We start from the raw sequence: 14,981 nt of genomic DNA on the forward strand, positions 1-14,981 counted from the left end.
CCGCCTCCCCCCGGAGCCGCCCCACGGTCCGTCGCTTCCGTGATTTTCATCGCAAAGTTTTAGGAAACAGCTGTGGAGAGGCTCCTCCAGCAGCGAGCTGCTTCATCACCGCTCAGTCTGATGCTGGAAGACATGGGAAGGCTTAATATGAACCAAAGCGCTGCGTGGGACCCCCCAGTGCCCACCCAGCGCTGCTTCTTGGTGTCCCCTTGCAGCCATGCCCTGAGATGGGGACATCCCAGTGATGAAGGGAGCCCCACAGCACATGGAATGCCACCGCTGTGATGTACCTGGAGAGATACACAGCACAAAGTGTCACTGCTGGGCAGGAGGCAGGAAATGTCCCATCCATGTGGCACAGCATCACTGTCACCGCTCTCAGGGCCACATGGTGCTCCTCTGCCCATAGCACAGCACCTCCATGGGAGCCCATGTGATGGTTCTGTCCCAGCGTTGGTCCCTACTGGTGCCTGATGGAGGGGGATCCCCCTTGCACAACATGTGGCCTTTGAGTTGCTGTTCTGCAACGTGGTGGTTCCCCGAAGCAAGAGCTCTGCACACAGCAGCACCATCATGAGTTCATAGGATCATAGAACCACTGAGTTGGAAGGGACCCCCAAATGCCATCTGGTTCCACTCCCTGCAATGTACACCCACAGCTCCATCAGGTGCTCAGAGCCCCCCCAGCCTGTCCTTCGGGGTCTGCAGGGATGGGGCATCCACACCCATCTACCAAAGCAGGTCTACCCTAAAGCCCATTGGTACACACAACAGCCATCCCACACCTATGGGATGCTCTATGCAATGCCTCAAGCTCCCCATGCTGGGAATGCTGCTGGATCTCTGGACAGGAGGAAGCAGCTCCACGGGGAGGAGCTCAGCCTCATTTATTTATCCAAGCACTTATTTATAGAATGCCTTTCTCACATCCCACCGGAGCAGAGGGCCCGGAGGAAGGGCAGCTTTGTGCTCTCCACTGCTCTAAATTCAGTTTTCCGGCTGTGAGATGGGCCCCCCCCCCAGCCCCTCCTGCAGGAAGCAGCTCCGCGCCCTGTGGCTTCCAGCTGCTGTCTGCTTCCCAAGAGCTTTGAGGAGAGAAAGCTGTATTTCTTCCATGTGTGGCTTCTGGTAGCCTGAGCGAGAATAAATTCTACCTGTTATTATGGAACTGTTGCATTGGGTATCATTGGGAATGGCTGGGATGAAAAGGACCTTATAGCCCATCTCATTCCAACCCATGGGCTGGTTGTCCCCACCCCAGACCAGGCTTCCCAAAGCCCCAACCCAACTTAACCTGAGGCACATGCAGGTATGGGGTAATTTCATTTCTTTGGTGTCTGAGCATCTCTCCTCCAACCCCTCATCCTGCAGGTTGGCACCGAAGGGAGCAGGGAGGTGATACCTGGGCTCTGAAAGTTAAAGTTTGACAAAGTTGGGAGCAATCAGAAAGTTCTGCGGGAACCAGCTGTCAGCACAAGTAGCACCAGCAGCCCCACCCGTAATTAAGCAGTTCATGGTAATTACTAGCAATCAATTAGACCAATACTGACCAGTGATGACAAAATGGTCTGCAGGGAACACAGCCCCATAATGGCCAAGGAAGGGCCATAGGTCAGTGAGACCATGGGGTGGGAGATGAGTCCCTATGGCCCCACTTTGGGGATCCCCTACTGCAACAGCATCAGCCCCAGAAGGAAACAAAAGGCAAATTTCCCTATTTCTGTTGTTTTCCCCCATGGTCTGAGGGGCTGCAATTGGGGCTGGGCTGAACCTGAGCCCCGTGCTGCTCCCAAACCCACCTTCACTGGGGAAGATCCTCTTTTATCTCTATTCTGCTCCCAGAAAATGGGAAAACAAGGAGGTTTGATGGCTCCCATCTGCAAGCTGAGCCAGGAGCGGCTTTTATTCTTCCAGTAGCAGCTTTGATATTTGCTTTTCCTATGGATTTAAAAAAAAAAAAAAAAAAAAATCAAGAAAAAAATACAAACCACCTTGAAATAACACTTTGAGGCTCTTCTAAATGCTACGAGCCAGCCGACCTTTCGGAGCCGCGCTCCAGGTGTTAGTTTTGATCCCAAAGCCAAGAGTGCTGGCAGCTGCAGGGAGAGCTCTGCTCCCACAGGGAGCTCCAAAAACCACCAAAATGCCCTCAAAAGTGGCATCAGCCTTCACTTCATGGCTGTGGTTTTCATGTTTCCAAACCTGCTGGAAATACACCCCCAAGGCCACCGAGATGTGTGGTTTGGGTGTTGGGTATCATTGGGATGTGGCTTCTTAGTGCTCGGTTGGGTGTGTTGGAGGAGGGTTGGGTATCACTGGGGTTTATGCTCTCAGAGCTCAGTCGGATGTGCTGGAGGAGGGCTGGGTATCTTTGGGGTCTGTCTTGGTGCTCAGTTGGACGTGCCTTCACCAAGGCCCACGAACCACAGCTGCTGCCAGATGTGTGCACATCTGGAAGATAATACAGATGCTCCTTGCAGAGCGTGCTTCCCCACTGCAGTGCTGCTCTGGGCTCCACGCTTCCCTGCCCTCCAGGAGCAGGATTCCCCCCCTGTAGAATAGCTGCTTTGCATTGGAATGATGCTGAATTGTTTTTCCTGAGCTTTTTGGGACAGCCCAGACCCATTTCCCATTGGGAATGCTGAGCTCTGCCCTGAGCCTTGCTGCTGAATTTCCTGGCTTTTGCCCCAAACACTTCACTCAGTGTCTGTCTGTGGCTCCAGACCTATGTTGGGCAATCCTCAGTTATTTACGCGTTGTATCCTGACCTCTTTCAAAGGGAGGAAAACCCATTAATATCCACCGAGGGGGAACACCGTGACACTCACTGTGACGCTCCGATGGCTCTTTTCCCTGATGTAAAATACCTTCTGGAAAATAAAATGAAAGAAAGAAGGAAAGGAAGCCTTTGTGGTGTGTGATTCCCAGTGCTGGCATGTAGGAAACAGCAAAAGCAAACAGGAGAGGAGGCTGCAGGGCAGAGCAAGGAGGGCACTGCGGCCCCACACAGCCCTGGTTGGGGTGGGAGGGCTGCATGCAGACCTGGTAGGGTACATTCAGCCATGGAGGAGGGGAACTCATATTGGGCACAGAGATGTGGGGGGGATGGAGCTCACATCAGGCCAAGCGATGGCGGCTTCCTTCCTCTTTCTGTTCTGTGTTTGCAGAGTAAAGGAGAGGAACCTCCGTGAAGCTGAAGGGTGAGGGAGGGGAGGTCGTGGGAAATAAAAGGGAGGAAGGTAAAAGGGAGAAGTGGGGAAAAGAAAGGGGGAGGGAAAATAAAGGGCAAAAAAGGAAAGGCCCTCCAGAAAAGGGGAGAAAAATTAAAGTGGTTTAAAAAATATAAAAAGGAGAAAAAAAAAAAAGACCAAGAAAAGGTAAAAAGCAAAAATAAAAAAGCAGAAAAATAAAAGGAAAAAAAATAAAGGGGTGAAATAAGGGGGAAAAAGGAAAGAAAATACAGAAATGGGGAGGAAATGGTAAAAATGGGGGGAAGAGGAAGGTGGGAGGAAAGGGGAGGAAGGGGGTGAGGGAAAAAAGGGCCAGGAACAGAGCAGAAAGAGGCACAGAATAGGAAAAAGGAAGAAATAAAAGGCATCAGAGGGGCAAAGAAAGGGAAAATAGGCCAAGAAAAGGGGCCAAAATGGGGGTAAATAAAGTGAAAAAGTGGCAGAAATAAAAAGGGCCATAAAAGGGCCAAAAATGGGGAAAGAAGTGAAAAAAGATGCAAAAAAGGGACAGAAATAAAAGGGAAAAAAAGAGCTGTAGGGATTTACTATGGCTCACTGCATAACAATATCCGTATTTATGGTGGTGGCAGCGTCTGTGTTTTGCAGGTAGACTGCAAAGATGTGGAAACTGGGGTTAAATACAGCTGTATGTGCCTATATAGAGCTCCAGATGGAAGAGACCATTCAGGTCATCCAGCTCCAACGCATGGGCTGAGTGCCCCCACCAGCTCATGCTGCCCAGGGCCCCATTCGTGGCCTTGGGCACCTCCAAGGATGGAGCACCCTCACTTCTCCTGCTTGGGGTTGGGTTGTGTGCTGGTGAGTGGGAGGCACTGCAGATGGCAGCAGGAGCGGAGCCGCCAGCTCCATGTGTCATCACTGCCGCTCAGCCCTGAGCCTGGCAAATATAGCCAACAATGTCATTGTTGCTAGGATCTTCAGGCTCCGGGCGGTGATGCCCAGGGAAGGCCAGCCACGAGGAATGGTGTTATCTGCATAGAGAGGAAGGAAACTGTGTGGGGCTGTGGGCAGTGAATAGGGCTCAGCCCTGGAGCTGTGCTGTTCAGCCCCAGCCCTGAGATCCAAACCCATGCAACTGCCCCAATGGCAGCACACAGAGCCCAGAACCCCACACACAGATCCCTCATTCACCCCAAAATCACCCCCACAGCACCAAAGTGACCTCAGCGTGGTGGTGGGAGGAGCCCCATTAACACAGACCTGGTGGGGGCATTGGTTTTTGGCAGCTGCAAGCAGGCTCTGCCCCATGCACACATCAGTTATTCCCATCCCTTCCCCAACACCCCTGAAAAACGGGGGCTTCAAAGAGGTGATGTCCCCTATCCACAGGGATGAGGATGCAATTAGACCCATCTCATTAAGGGCTGACCCCTAAGGCAGCAGCAGCCCAGGCCCAGAGCCCATCCATCAGACCCCATCCCCACTGCTCTGTGTTCTTGGAAGCACACAGCCCTGACCTATTTCCAGAGCCGTTTAAACAAATCCTTGATAAATGAATGCGAGAAACCATTTCCTCTCTATTTCCTTCCATTAGAAACGAAACACTGCCATTAATCACCAATAAAGAAATAAAAACCCCATCCACTGTCTGCGAGTCAGCACGAGTTCTGCTGCAGCCATAAAGGCCCATTGGCTCCACTAAGTGCACAGTGCCCTCCCCGAGCAGGGTGGGGGTCACACTGCAGGGTGAGGGTCAGGGTCGCGCTGTGGGGTCAGTGCAGAGCCCCAAAGCAGCTCTGCTTCCCCTCTAATAAGGGGCTGTTCTTCCCCTCTAACAAGGAGCCGACAGAATCCCGCACGGGGTGTTTTTTGCGCAGCGCCTTTTGCAGCGCAGCGCGGTGCCAGCATCATGCACAGCCCCGATAAGGCACTGGGTCGGAAACGCAGCCCAAAGCCGTGAGTTTCGTAAGGTGCTGGACAATAGAGAACGGAGCTGCCAACTTTCCCCTCGCGCAGCAGCGACAAGTGCTCGGAAACGGCACTGAAAGCAGAGAAATCCTGTGGGAGGAGTGAGCCGGGCACCCAGCCCTGCTCTGTTCCTTTTGTGGCCGCAGGGACTGCCCCGCTTGTAGGAAACTGATGCCCCAAGACCGAGGAGCAGAGGGAGAACACGAAGCTTTGTGCGTAAATAGTGAAGCGGGGCTGTGAACTCCACGCTGCATCAGCTCCTGAGGGCAGCCCGGGCACCTTTTGCATTTCAAAGATGGGATTTTCAATGCAAATGCTGCCCGGCCCAGGTGCCAGCGCTGCTCTGTGAGTGCAGCCCCAGAGAACCCATGGGGTGCATGGGGATGATGCAGAACACTCCATAGGGTTTGCTTGGCAGAGCCATTTCTTGTCCTTTACTGTGGATATGAGGAAAGATCTGGGGGCAAAATGCGTTCAAAACCTGCTTGTTTGGGAGCAGAGCTGTGCAGCAGGATTACACCCCAAAAGGGTTGTTGGAGCTCGGGGTCATATCCTGCCTTTCCCCATGCAAACAGCATCCCCAGCACCAGCAGTTAACATCTGCATGGGTCAGTGGGCTCACAAAGTGCTTGGCTGTGAGCATGACAAGGCTGGGAGCACAGCAGGGACAGGATTCGGCTGCTCTGCTTCAGCACAGCATTTGTATATGGAAAAAAGATGGCAGGAGGAGGCCAGCAGCCCTGCTCCATCAGGATGGATCGTCACCCAGCAGACAAATCGCTGTGCTACAGAACAGCTGCTGGGCAGGAGGCGGCGGAGCAGCGCTGTCAGAGCGGATGGGAGGAAGGAAGCACTCAGGAGAGGTGATGTCAAAGGGACATCCCTGCCAGCACAAAGGGTGAGCACAAAGCTCAGCCCAGCTACGCTGAGTCCAACCCAACACAATTCAACACAACACAACCCTATATAACCCAGCCCAACCCAACACAGCAGAACTCCAGCGCCATGTGTGCATCACAACACGCTGTTAGCACAGCAGGAAAGGACGGAGGAGGGGAAGGTGTTGGGTTTTAGGATGGATTGTAGATAAGTAGCATCCCAGATTTGGGGTTGGGGGATCCGTGCCCACCTCACTGCATCCCACTTCTGGGACCTGCACAGGCCACGCACACACACTCCCAAGCAGGAGAGGATTTCCTATAGAAACAACAGTGGCACACAGAGCAGCCCCTACCTGTAGTGCTATGGGTGGTTTATATCTCACTAATGGCAGCAATGCCACCCAGCCCTGAGCAGCATCTGCTCCAGGAGGCTCTGAGCACGCAGGGAGGAAGCGATGCAGATGGCTCCAATCCCACACAACCCTCCGTTAACCCTTTGAGGGTTATTGTTCCTACAAGATGCTGCTCAGCAAAAGGGGATTGGAGGCAGCGCTGGGATCTCTCAATAGGAAAAGGCTCCGAAATGTCAGCTTTCCCAGGGAAAAACTGCAGAATAAAGCAATGAAACAATGAAGGCACTTCTGCATTGGCTGGGACGTCGTATTTCTGCAAAATCACTTTGTTTTCTTTGTGGTTTTTCAAAGTGTGGTAACGGAGCTGCAAATAAAACAAACGCTTTCAAAACAAGGGGAGCTTTACAAGGGAAAAAATGTAAATATTTGCCCTGTCGGAGCGACACGAGCTGCTCCAACATTGTCAAGACCTTTTTCTCGCCCCTGTTATCCCCCCCCAAGTGTGTTTTGCTTTAGGTTTTATGAGAAACCAACACTTTTCGAAAGCTTTTGGATTTTCCAGTGGAAAAGAGCTCCAGGGACGTTTTTTTTTTTCACCAAGTTCCTCCAATCAGCTCTTGGCTCCCCGGGGCTGCTGTGAATTTTCCATGACTGGAAATCTGAACTATCAAAAGTGGATGTTTTGTTATATTATTATTATTTTTTTTTTAACAAGATAAATTGGGCTGCGGGTGAATCGGCAGCTGTGGCCGTTCGGTGCTCCATCGCTGCTCTCCCTTCAGCCCCATGGAAGCGATGAAAGGAGTGTGAGCAGAAAGACTTGGGGGGGGGGTTTTCACCTCCATCCCCTGCAGCCACTGTCTGGATGTTTGCCTGCATTCCAGGTGTGCAGCCCCCAGGCTCATCCCTGCAGACACTGGGGATACATACAGTGTGTTTCAGCCCCCAGCTGCTGGGATCTCAGGGAATACTCAGCCCAGATATTGATTTGGTCAAGGTGTGAGCGTCAATGATACAGCACAAAGGGACAGCCAAGGTCAGGCTGGGGGGCTCTGAGCACTGATGGAGCTGTGGGTGTCCCTGTGCACTGCAGGCAGTGGGAGCAGATGGCCCCTGGGGGGTCCCAACCCCAACCGTTCTGTGATGAACAGTCTTTATTTCTGCGGATGGTAACATGCACACCATGCACATAACACATCACCTTAATAAAAAAACCCTCAATTTCGAGCCCATTAAATATTTAGAAGCAGCAAAGCTGTGGGACAGCAAATAGCAATAATGTTTCTGAGGAAGAAGGAGGAGGTTTGGTGTAATTATTTCCCTCCCAGCTCCCACCTTTATGGCAGACATAGGGCCAAATCCTTCCTCTCCATTCCCAAATCTCTGGGACCACAATGCTTTTATTTGGGTTCATTTGCTCCATAATACACATGGGAGCCAGGTCTGCACATGGAGGGGATGCTTTTTCCCTTGTAGCAGGTGAAGTCATAAGGTTTGTGGGGTTCAGGGATGCTCCTAAAGAGGGATGCAGCCACCTGAGAAGGCTCCCATTGATGCGTCAGACCAGGATGGTGCCAAACCCAGAACCCAGGATGGATCCTGCTGCCTGGGTGGGGGTTATATCCCCATTGTGGGGGGGTTTCTGCAGGAAAAGGGAAATATTCCACAAGGAAAACCCAACGTGCATCTGTGCAATTCCATCCCCATCCCAAGGATACTGTGTCAGCTGGGAACATCACTTTGCCCACACCATCCCCGTGCCACTGTGAGCACAGTGATTTTAGGGGTGAAAAGTGGGAATCCAGAGCTGTGCAAAGAGCAGCTCACACATTGTGACTGCACAGAACAGCTCCTGGGGGAACAGGCAGCTTCCTGATGTACAATGAGCCATGAGAGCCCGGTGCAGGGCCAGGGCAACGCTCCCCTCCTTATTTTTGTTTAGGTGGCAGAGAAATTCGAGGGCAATAGAACGGAGCTGGAAAAACAAACAGGTGTGTCCAGCAGCGGAGGGGCCGTAGCTATAGCAATGGGAAGGACCTGTTGACAAAAGGCTGCACAAGGCCCTTCCTCGTTCAGCGAGGGCGGTTTATGAGCAGGTTGGGGAGCCAAAAAAGCAGCTCTGGGTGCACAGCTGTGCTCGGGTACCTGCAGGGATGGGGCACCCACAGCTCCGTGCTGCAGTGCATGGCATCACTACCCTCTGAGTAAAGCATCTCCTAACATTCAATCTACATCTCCACTCTTTTAATTTACAGCCATCCCCCCCCTCGTCCTATCGCTCTAAAAGCCGGTCCCCCTCCTGCTGCCTTCGAGTGCTGGAAGCTGCGGGGGTGGCAGCCGGGCTGTGCTGCTCATCACCCAACTGGGAACAGGCGCTTCCCGGTCCCATAGCACAGGCTGTTCCCAGCGCGGCTGCCTGGCGAGGGCTCGGGGTGTTTGCAGGAACAAGCTGGAAAGCAACTGTCTGTTTCATTTCATTGCAGATGAAACCTCCTTGCAGCAGCAGCCAGCAATTGCTCTTAGGGTTCCTGAGCCCTGTGGGGACCATCGGGTCCTGTGGGGACCTGGGGCTTTTCAAAGCAAGGCAAGAAAGGTGTGATATAAAATCCCAGACTGGCCCATGGAATACCAAGTGCTTTTTTCCTCCTTTAATTAACTCTCATACTACAATGGAACGGCAACGCTTCTATAAGTATGGAAGCTGGGAAGATACAAAGCGCAGCCTGCTGCTGGGAGCGACTTAACGCCAGGGTCTGAGCGGAACCAGTGACATTTCTGATTAATGAGTGGCCGTGGGTGGGTGATGGGAAGGAGAAGAGCTGCAGATCCATCATCCCGAGCCGAGGGGGCCCTGACTCAGTGCTGCTCCTGACTCAGGAGCTCAGCTCTAATTTGGTGCTTTTGCAGTTGGGCACAAGAGAAAGACACACTGCTTGGAGAACTCCCTGCCAGCTGCTGTGCTGGGGCTGCAGGGCAATAAAACCCATCCCAAATCTACTTGTGGGTGTGTGTTACACCTTAATTCCTCCTTTAGTTCAATCAGAGAGGAGCACTGCAGCCCCACTTGTTGCCCATAGGCACATGGAAGGTCTCTCCTGCCAGCAGTGCTGCCATCAGACCTCTTGTTGGAGAAGACAAATATTGGCAGACACTTTAATTTCCTATTTCTTTAGCTTTCCTAGAATTGACTTCCCTCCCCCCAACCCCTCTTCATGCAATGCGAGGTTAAATACTGCGTATTTGCACTGCAAACATTAAAAAACCAGCAAGATTTACAGAAGGTCAGACAGGGAAGTGGGATCGAGCTGAGGAGCAGCTTCCTGTTACTTGTGCTTTCCTAGGTAGAAAGAGCTCAATACATCAACCCTGAGCAATGGGGGCAGGAGGGGCAGCTTTGCCCATAGCCAGCACTGGGTGCATCTCAGCCCCACATGGGGCAACACCTGGGGCTCCAGGTTTGGTTCTAATAAACACACACAGGCATTAAATCGAGGGGTAGCCATGGTAAAACTTTGTTTTTAGGATTAAGCTGCTGGAATGTAAACAGCAGGGCTGGAATTTAAAGGAAGACTCCAGTCCTACGTGTCCTGCATAGTTTGGTACGAGAGCAGATACATGAGGACGAGCAGGTTTACTTAGAGACACAGAGAATGAAGATTCATAGGGGAAACCTTGGGTGTCTCAGTGCAGCAAGGAGAGAAGCAAACAAAGAACAGACACTGCGTGACACGGCTTTGTTTTTATAGAATTTTTACAATATATTTCTCTGCATTTGCATATTTTACCCACATCTGTAGCTTTCTTTGTACACGTTGAACTGAACCGGAATAAATCTAAAAGGTTTTGATATACTTTAAACAACTGATAAAAATCGCAAAGTAGTAAACCCGTAATAAAAGAAATTATAAAACTCTCTTTTCTCTAAGTGTTTAATGAAAGCAAGTCAAAGGTATCGGTACCAACAGCGTGGATTCTCTGAAGCGTATCAGAGGTGATTCAGGCAGGACAACTACTTTATTATCATGGTTTCATATTAGGCACATTTCTTTTTCTCTAAGCATTCCTGTTTTCCAGCCAGTTTTCTACTGCATCACCATCTCCATCCATTTGGAACTGCTGGGGGATTCTCAACATACGACTGATCACGTGTTATTAGATCTGTAATCTCATCCTCTTTAATATCAGGAGGAAAAAAGAAAAACAAAACAAAACGATCAAGTGTTTTTGTCTTGTAGAAATCTGTAATGAATGATTTAAGTTGTAAGGCAGCAACAGATTCAGTGTCAACTCAGGTCACAGTCCTTCAGTTCCATCTAGTGGGTAGAAATAACAGTTAGTGGACAACGTTCCCAGGCAGTCCCTCAGGGCAAGGAGGTGACTCTCAAGGCCAGTTACTGCTGGTAGAGTAAGGAAGCGGGTGAGCCCAGTGAGGATCGCTGGCCACTCCTGCTCATCCTTGCAGCCTCATGTCTTCAGACAGAAAGCAAACAGGCAATCCAACAGAAAGAACGTGACTATGACGGAGCCGTCGCAGGTTCTACGAATGGTTTATTTACAGTCTTCATCCCTGATGTGAAAAAAGAAAAAGCCTTCTTGGACTAAAACATAGGAAGATCTCAGCAGCATGCTACATGCCTTAGCAAATCAGCCTGTTGCAGATCCCTGGCTGCTTGGCCACGGATTCACACTGAGGCAGTGAATAGGAAAAGTCCTACTGCTCGAGAAGAGCAATTTCCAAGAGCTCACCTGTTCCTGAAGCACACTGAGCATCTCTTGGTGCAGCAACTCAGAATCTGCTCACGCTTTTAGAACGTGTGAAGTCGCTGGTTTCTCACCCTTGCAGTGAGACTGCAGACTCCAATGCATTGCTCGGATACGGGAACAAAATGATCCACACGTTAAAGATACGCCACAACTTTGGTGATTCTCTTCCCATCGCGAGCTCCTTCTGGAAGGAAGAGCTTTAGCTTTCAGTTAAGGTACATTCAAGGAGGGGTCTCAGAGCAGCATTTCTCTGCATCCTTTCCATCTTTGATAAGCGGTATGTTATTCCTGACTTCTAGCATGTACACAGGCTAAGAGGGCCTCTCCATTCTGGAAGGAAATGGCTTCAGCACTGCACTGCTTGGTCTCCAGCTTTAAGTCTTTCAGGCAAAATGCTGCCAGCCTGGTTCAGCAGCGTTCACTCACAGTCCCCTGGCTGAACAGAAAGAAGCCAACACATCTTTGACTACAATGCCAGAGGTCATCCAAGGAAAGGGGGATGCGCACTGTGCAGATGGGATCACCCTTAAAGTACATCCAGCCCCGGCTGGTAAGCCTGTCCGTTCAGAGGCCATCCACAAAAGCACTCAGGTGCTCAGCGCACAATGCTATTTAGGCACCAAGCACGTTCCCTTCTGACAGATCCTTGCCATTACACAACTTACAGACAGTTTGCTAAACTCCACTACTGAAGATTTTGGTTGCCTCTTTAGGAGTTTAATGATGAAGTGAGGAAGGGAACAGAACAACCATCATTAGAAGCTTCTCTGAATTCATTCCTGACAAGATGAAACACAAAACACATCCCCAGATCCTTCTATGTTCTTTGTACTCTTTGGAAAGGGAATAACCAGTGTAGCTGAGCAGGAAAAAAGCCAATTTATTTCAATGTAGAAGGCCTGCAATTCATTCCACGTCCATTAATACAGTTATTGCTGTGTAAGGTAAGATGAGATTGATCATTAACTCCCACCCAGAGAGCTGGAGGCTCAAGTTCCCAGCATTGCTGAGAAGGCCCTCTGTATGCCACCAGTACTTGTAAAACACAAAAAAATCTCTCCTGAATGATTTCTTGTAATGATACGACCTTTGAGAAATAGGCAGGTTTCTCAGTTCCTCATCTCAGCACTGCTAAGTGAAGGAGGTCAGCCTTTGCAATCCGTGCTAGAACAACGTACTATTTGGAATAAACCACCAGAGATAAATTAAGGTAAGAACAGATGATCCAGTTGATTGAGTCAAAGAACAGGAGAAGCATTAATCTCTTGCACAAGGATGCCCTGGAATCCTTTAACTGCTATGCAATCACCCAGAATTTGTTCTGCAACCTGTAGATTACCATTAATCAAAAGTTCTTTTCCCCACGTAGTAGCCTTCAAAGCAGAAGCAAGCAATGGCATGATTCAAGTGTGGACCATTTCCACATCAGCCCACCAGATTCTGGTTTGCCTGTTTCACTCCATTGGTAAACAGATGCTGCTGATGGCATCCTTCAATTCAGCAACACTTTCAAAGCTTTCAGGTTCCACCAATCAATTTTCCTCGGGAGCAGCCGATACCAATGCAGGGGGGGCCCTTCCATTCTCATACTTCATTTACCTTCTTTTGTTTATTTCCTCTGAATGAAAACAAAAATTGTTTTGTTTACTCTAACATGCTACAATATGTGCATACATAACTGTAGGCGACGCGTGAGTTACTTCAAGATGTGCTTTTTTCATCAAAGTGCGCTTTTACTTTTACAAATTCTACATCAAGGTGGAAGGAAGGAAGGCTGCAGAGTGCTCATACACTGAAGCTGAAGGAACTTTTCCTGATCGGAGTTGTTTGTTCCAAGGTTCCTATGGACAAACTACTCTATCCCATGCACTCCGGCCTGAGCCAGTATTAAACATTCCAGAAACTTGTTGATTTGTTTGGATAGTTAATGGCAAGGCTGATAGCAGCAATGTTTCTCAGGGCCTGGAAGGGAGAAGAAAAAGAAACAATAGAGTCGCATCTACCACAGACCACATCACAAATGTTCTACCCTGTTCAAAAGGGTAAAGAAATCCCAATATGAATTTCAATAGAAATTATTAAAACACCACCCTGCTTCTGCGCAATCAGAAACGTTTCTGCTACTTCTGTCTGCCAGAAAACACTACAGAAATGTACCTGATGGGTTGTGCAGCCTTATTATTACCTGTGCTGTGCAGCGATGAAGATGATCTTCAGAATTTAAGGCAAGCAAATACTCCTGTAGAGATCCAAGCTCCTGCAACACAAAGAATTTAATGAGCACCAACACATCTACCAAAGTTATCATCCTAATTAACAATAAAATACTGATCATTATAACAGTCCCTAATCAAAGGAATCTGAACTCCATGCAAGACTCCTGGCCTGGAACAGTTTGTGATCACAGAAACCAGTTCATTACAGACAGTTCGTTAGGTAATAAGCAAAATCAACCCAAAGAGAATCACATTCAAATCCCTTCAAATTCATCATTAAATCTGCATTCCTCTCAGAATTAAGAGTAGATCATACCTTAATTACAGACACATGATGGATAATGCAACTATATTATTCCCCTCTATTAGAACTTGCTACCAGATTCCACAAGAAAAAGCTGCCCATATTTCTCAAGTATACAAAAGCTCTGAAGTACTTTGCCAAGATAAAGGAAAACTGCATTTAGTTTGACACTGAACTGCAGCCCTGGGGACAGGAGGGATATAAATAAAGGAACTGCTTACAGTAACTCTGTTTTCTGTAACAAAAAAGAGTTCTGCAAGTGCACGATGAAGAGGAAGGAGAATACCAGGCTTGGTCACATCATGACATATGTTGTTTTCCATATGGGTGAAAAGCTGCCAAAGTGGCTTCAGCAACGTGAGGTCACAGTCCCTGGAAAAAGGTCATTGAAATAAAGCAGTGAGTAACCATGATCTTGATGCCTTCTATTGGGAAAAAAACAACACCCCCACACCAGCTCAGTTTAAAAGAACAAAACCATACATTTCAAAAGTTAAATGTATAAAGGAAGGGAGAAATAGAAACATTGAAAAGATCTAAATTCAGTCAGGTGTTTCAGCACAGCAAATTTCATTCTGAATCAGCGAAGTGAAGAAAATCTCATATCCATGAATGGATCTAAATGACTTTTCTAAAACTCAGCAGCCTCCTCAAATGAGAGCTTTAAAACAACCACAAATGTCCTTTTGCTTAAAGCTCCAGCTCCCCTGCTTGAAATTGCACATCAAACCCCAGCACTGGGCAGCTGACACCCTTTGCTTTGGGCAGACATTGTTCATTACAAGTAGCTCCAACCCTGCCTCCTTCCTACTCCTGAGATAAAGCAAGTCAATTCAAACATCACTTATTACGCAGACAGGATGATAAATATCATTCAGTAGTGGGGGAGGGAATCCATCATCAGATTAAGACACGAAAAATATTGTAAACTCAATGCAGACTTGATCTTTTAGTGATTAAATCAGTCGTCTGTGGGACAAAGCAGATGTTTTCTGATGGAAAATCAACAAAATTAACACCAGACTTGAATGCAGATTGGTGTGTTAAAAATTTAAAGAGAGTACTTCTATGCAATTGATAGAATGCACTTTTTGACCTGCGTTCTTTAATCCATTGTATGCTAGTAGAATGCTGTCCTTTCATTTAGTTTGCTTTAAACCAAAAGGGTACAACTGAGATAAGTATCAGCACTGATACTGAGCTGCTGAGTTAGTGCAACCATGCACATTTCCAAGACTATGAAGTCTCAACGCTTCACCACCTATTTTCAGAAGGAATACCCACACCACACACACACACCCTTT

At 48.8% G+C, this 14,981-nt stretch overlaps 1 protein-coding gene across 2 annotated transcripts in view; it reads right to left on the reverse strand.

Moving 5' to 3' along the window:
• Nucleotides 1-10,126: 10,126 nt before the first annotated feature.
• Nucleotides 10,127-14,981, reverse strand: part of ZZEF1 (zinc finger ZZ-type and EF-hand domain containing 1) — a 46,840-nt gene continuing 41,985 nt past the window's right edge. For both annotated transcript variants that reach the window (XM_085521733.1, XM_015880599.3), the window contains exons 53-55: nucleotides 13,899-14,049; nucleotides 13,343-13,414; nucleotides 10,127-13,119 (exon numbers count right to left, since the gene is read on the reverse strand). In XM_085521733.1, coding sequence (XP_085377859.1) covers nucleotides 13,045-13,119; nucleotides 13,343-13,414; nucleotides 13,899-14,049 — 298 coding nt within the window. In that variant the 3' untranslated portion in view covers nucleotides 10,127-13,044. The remainder of the gene's footprint in view (nucleotides 13,120-13,342; nucleotides 13,415-13,898; nucleotides 14,050-14,981) is intronic.

Source organism: Coturnix japonica, chromosome 22 (assembly GCF_054131305.1).
Source record: "Coturnix japonica strain WE chromosome 22, WE-NBRP24, whole genome shotgun sequence".
Classification (NCBI taxonomy): Eukaryota; Metazoa; Chordata; class Aves; order Galliformes; family Phasianidae; genus Coturnix; species Coturnix japonica.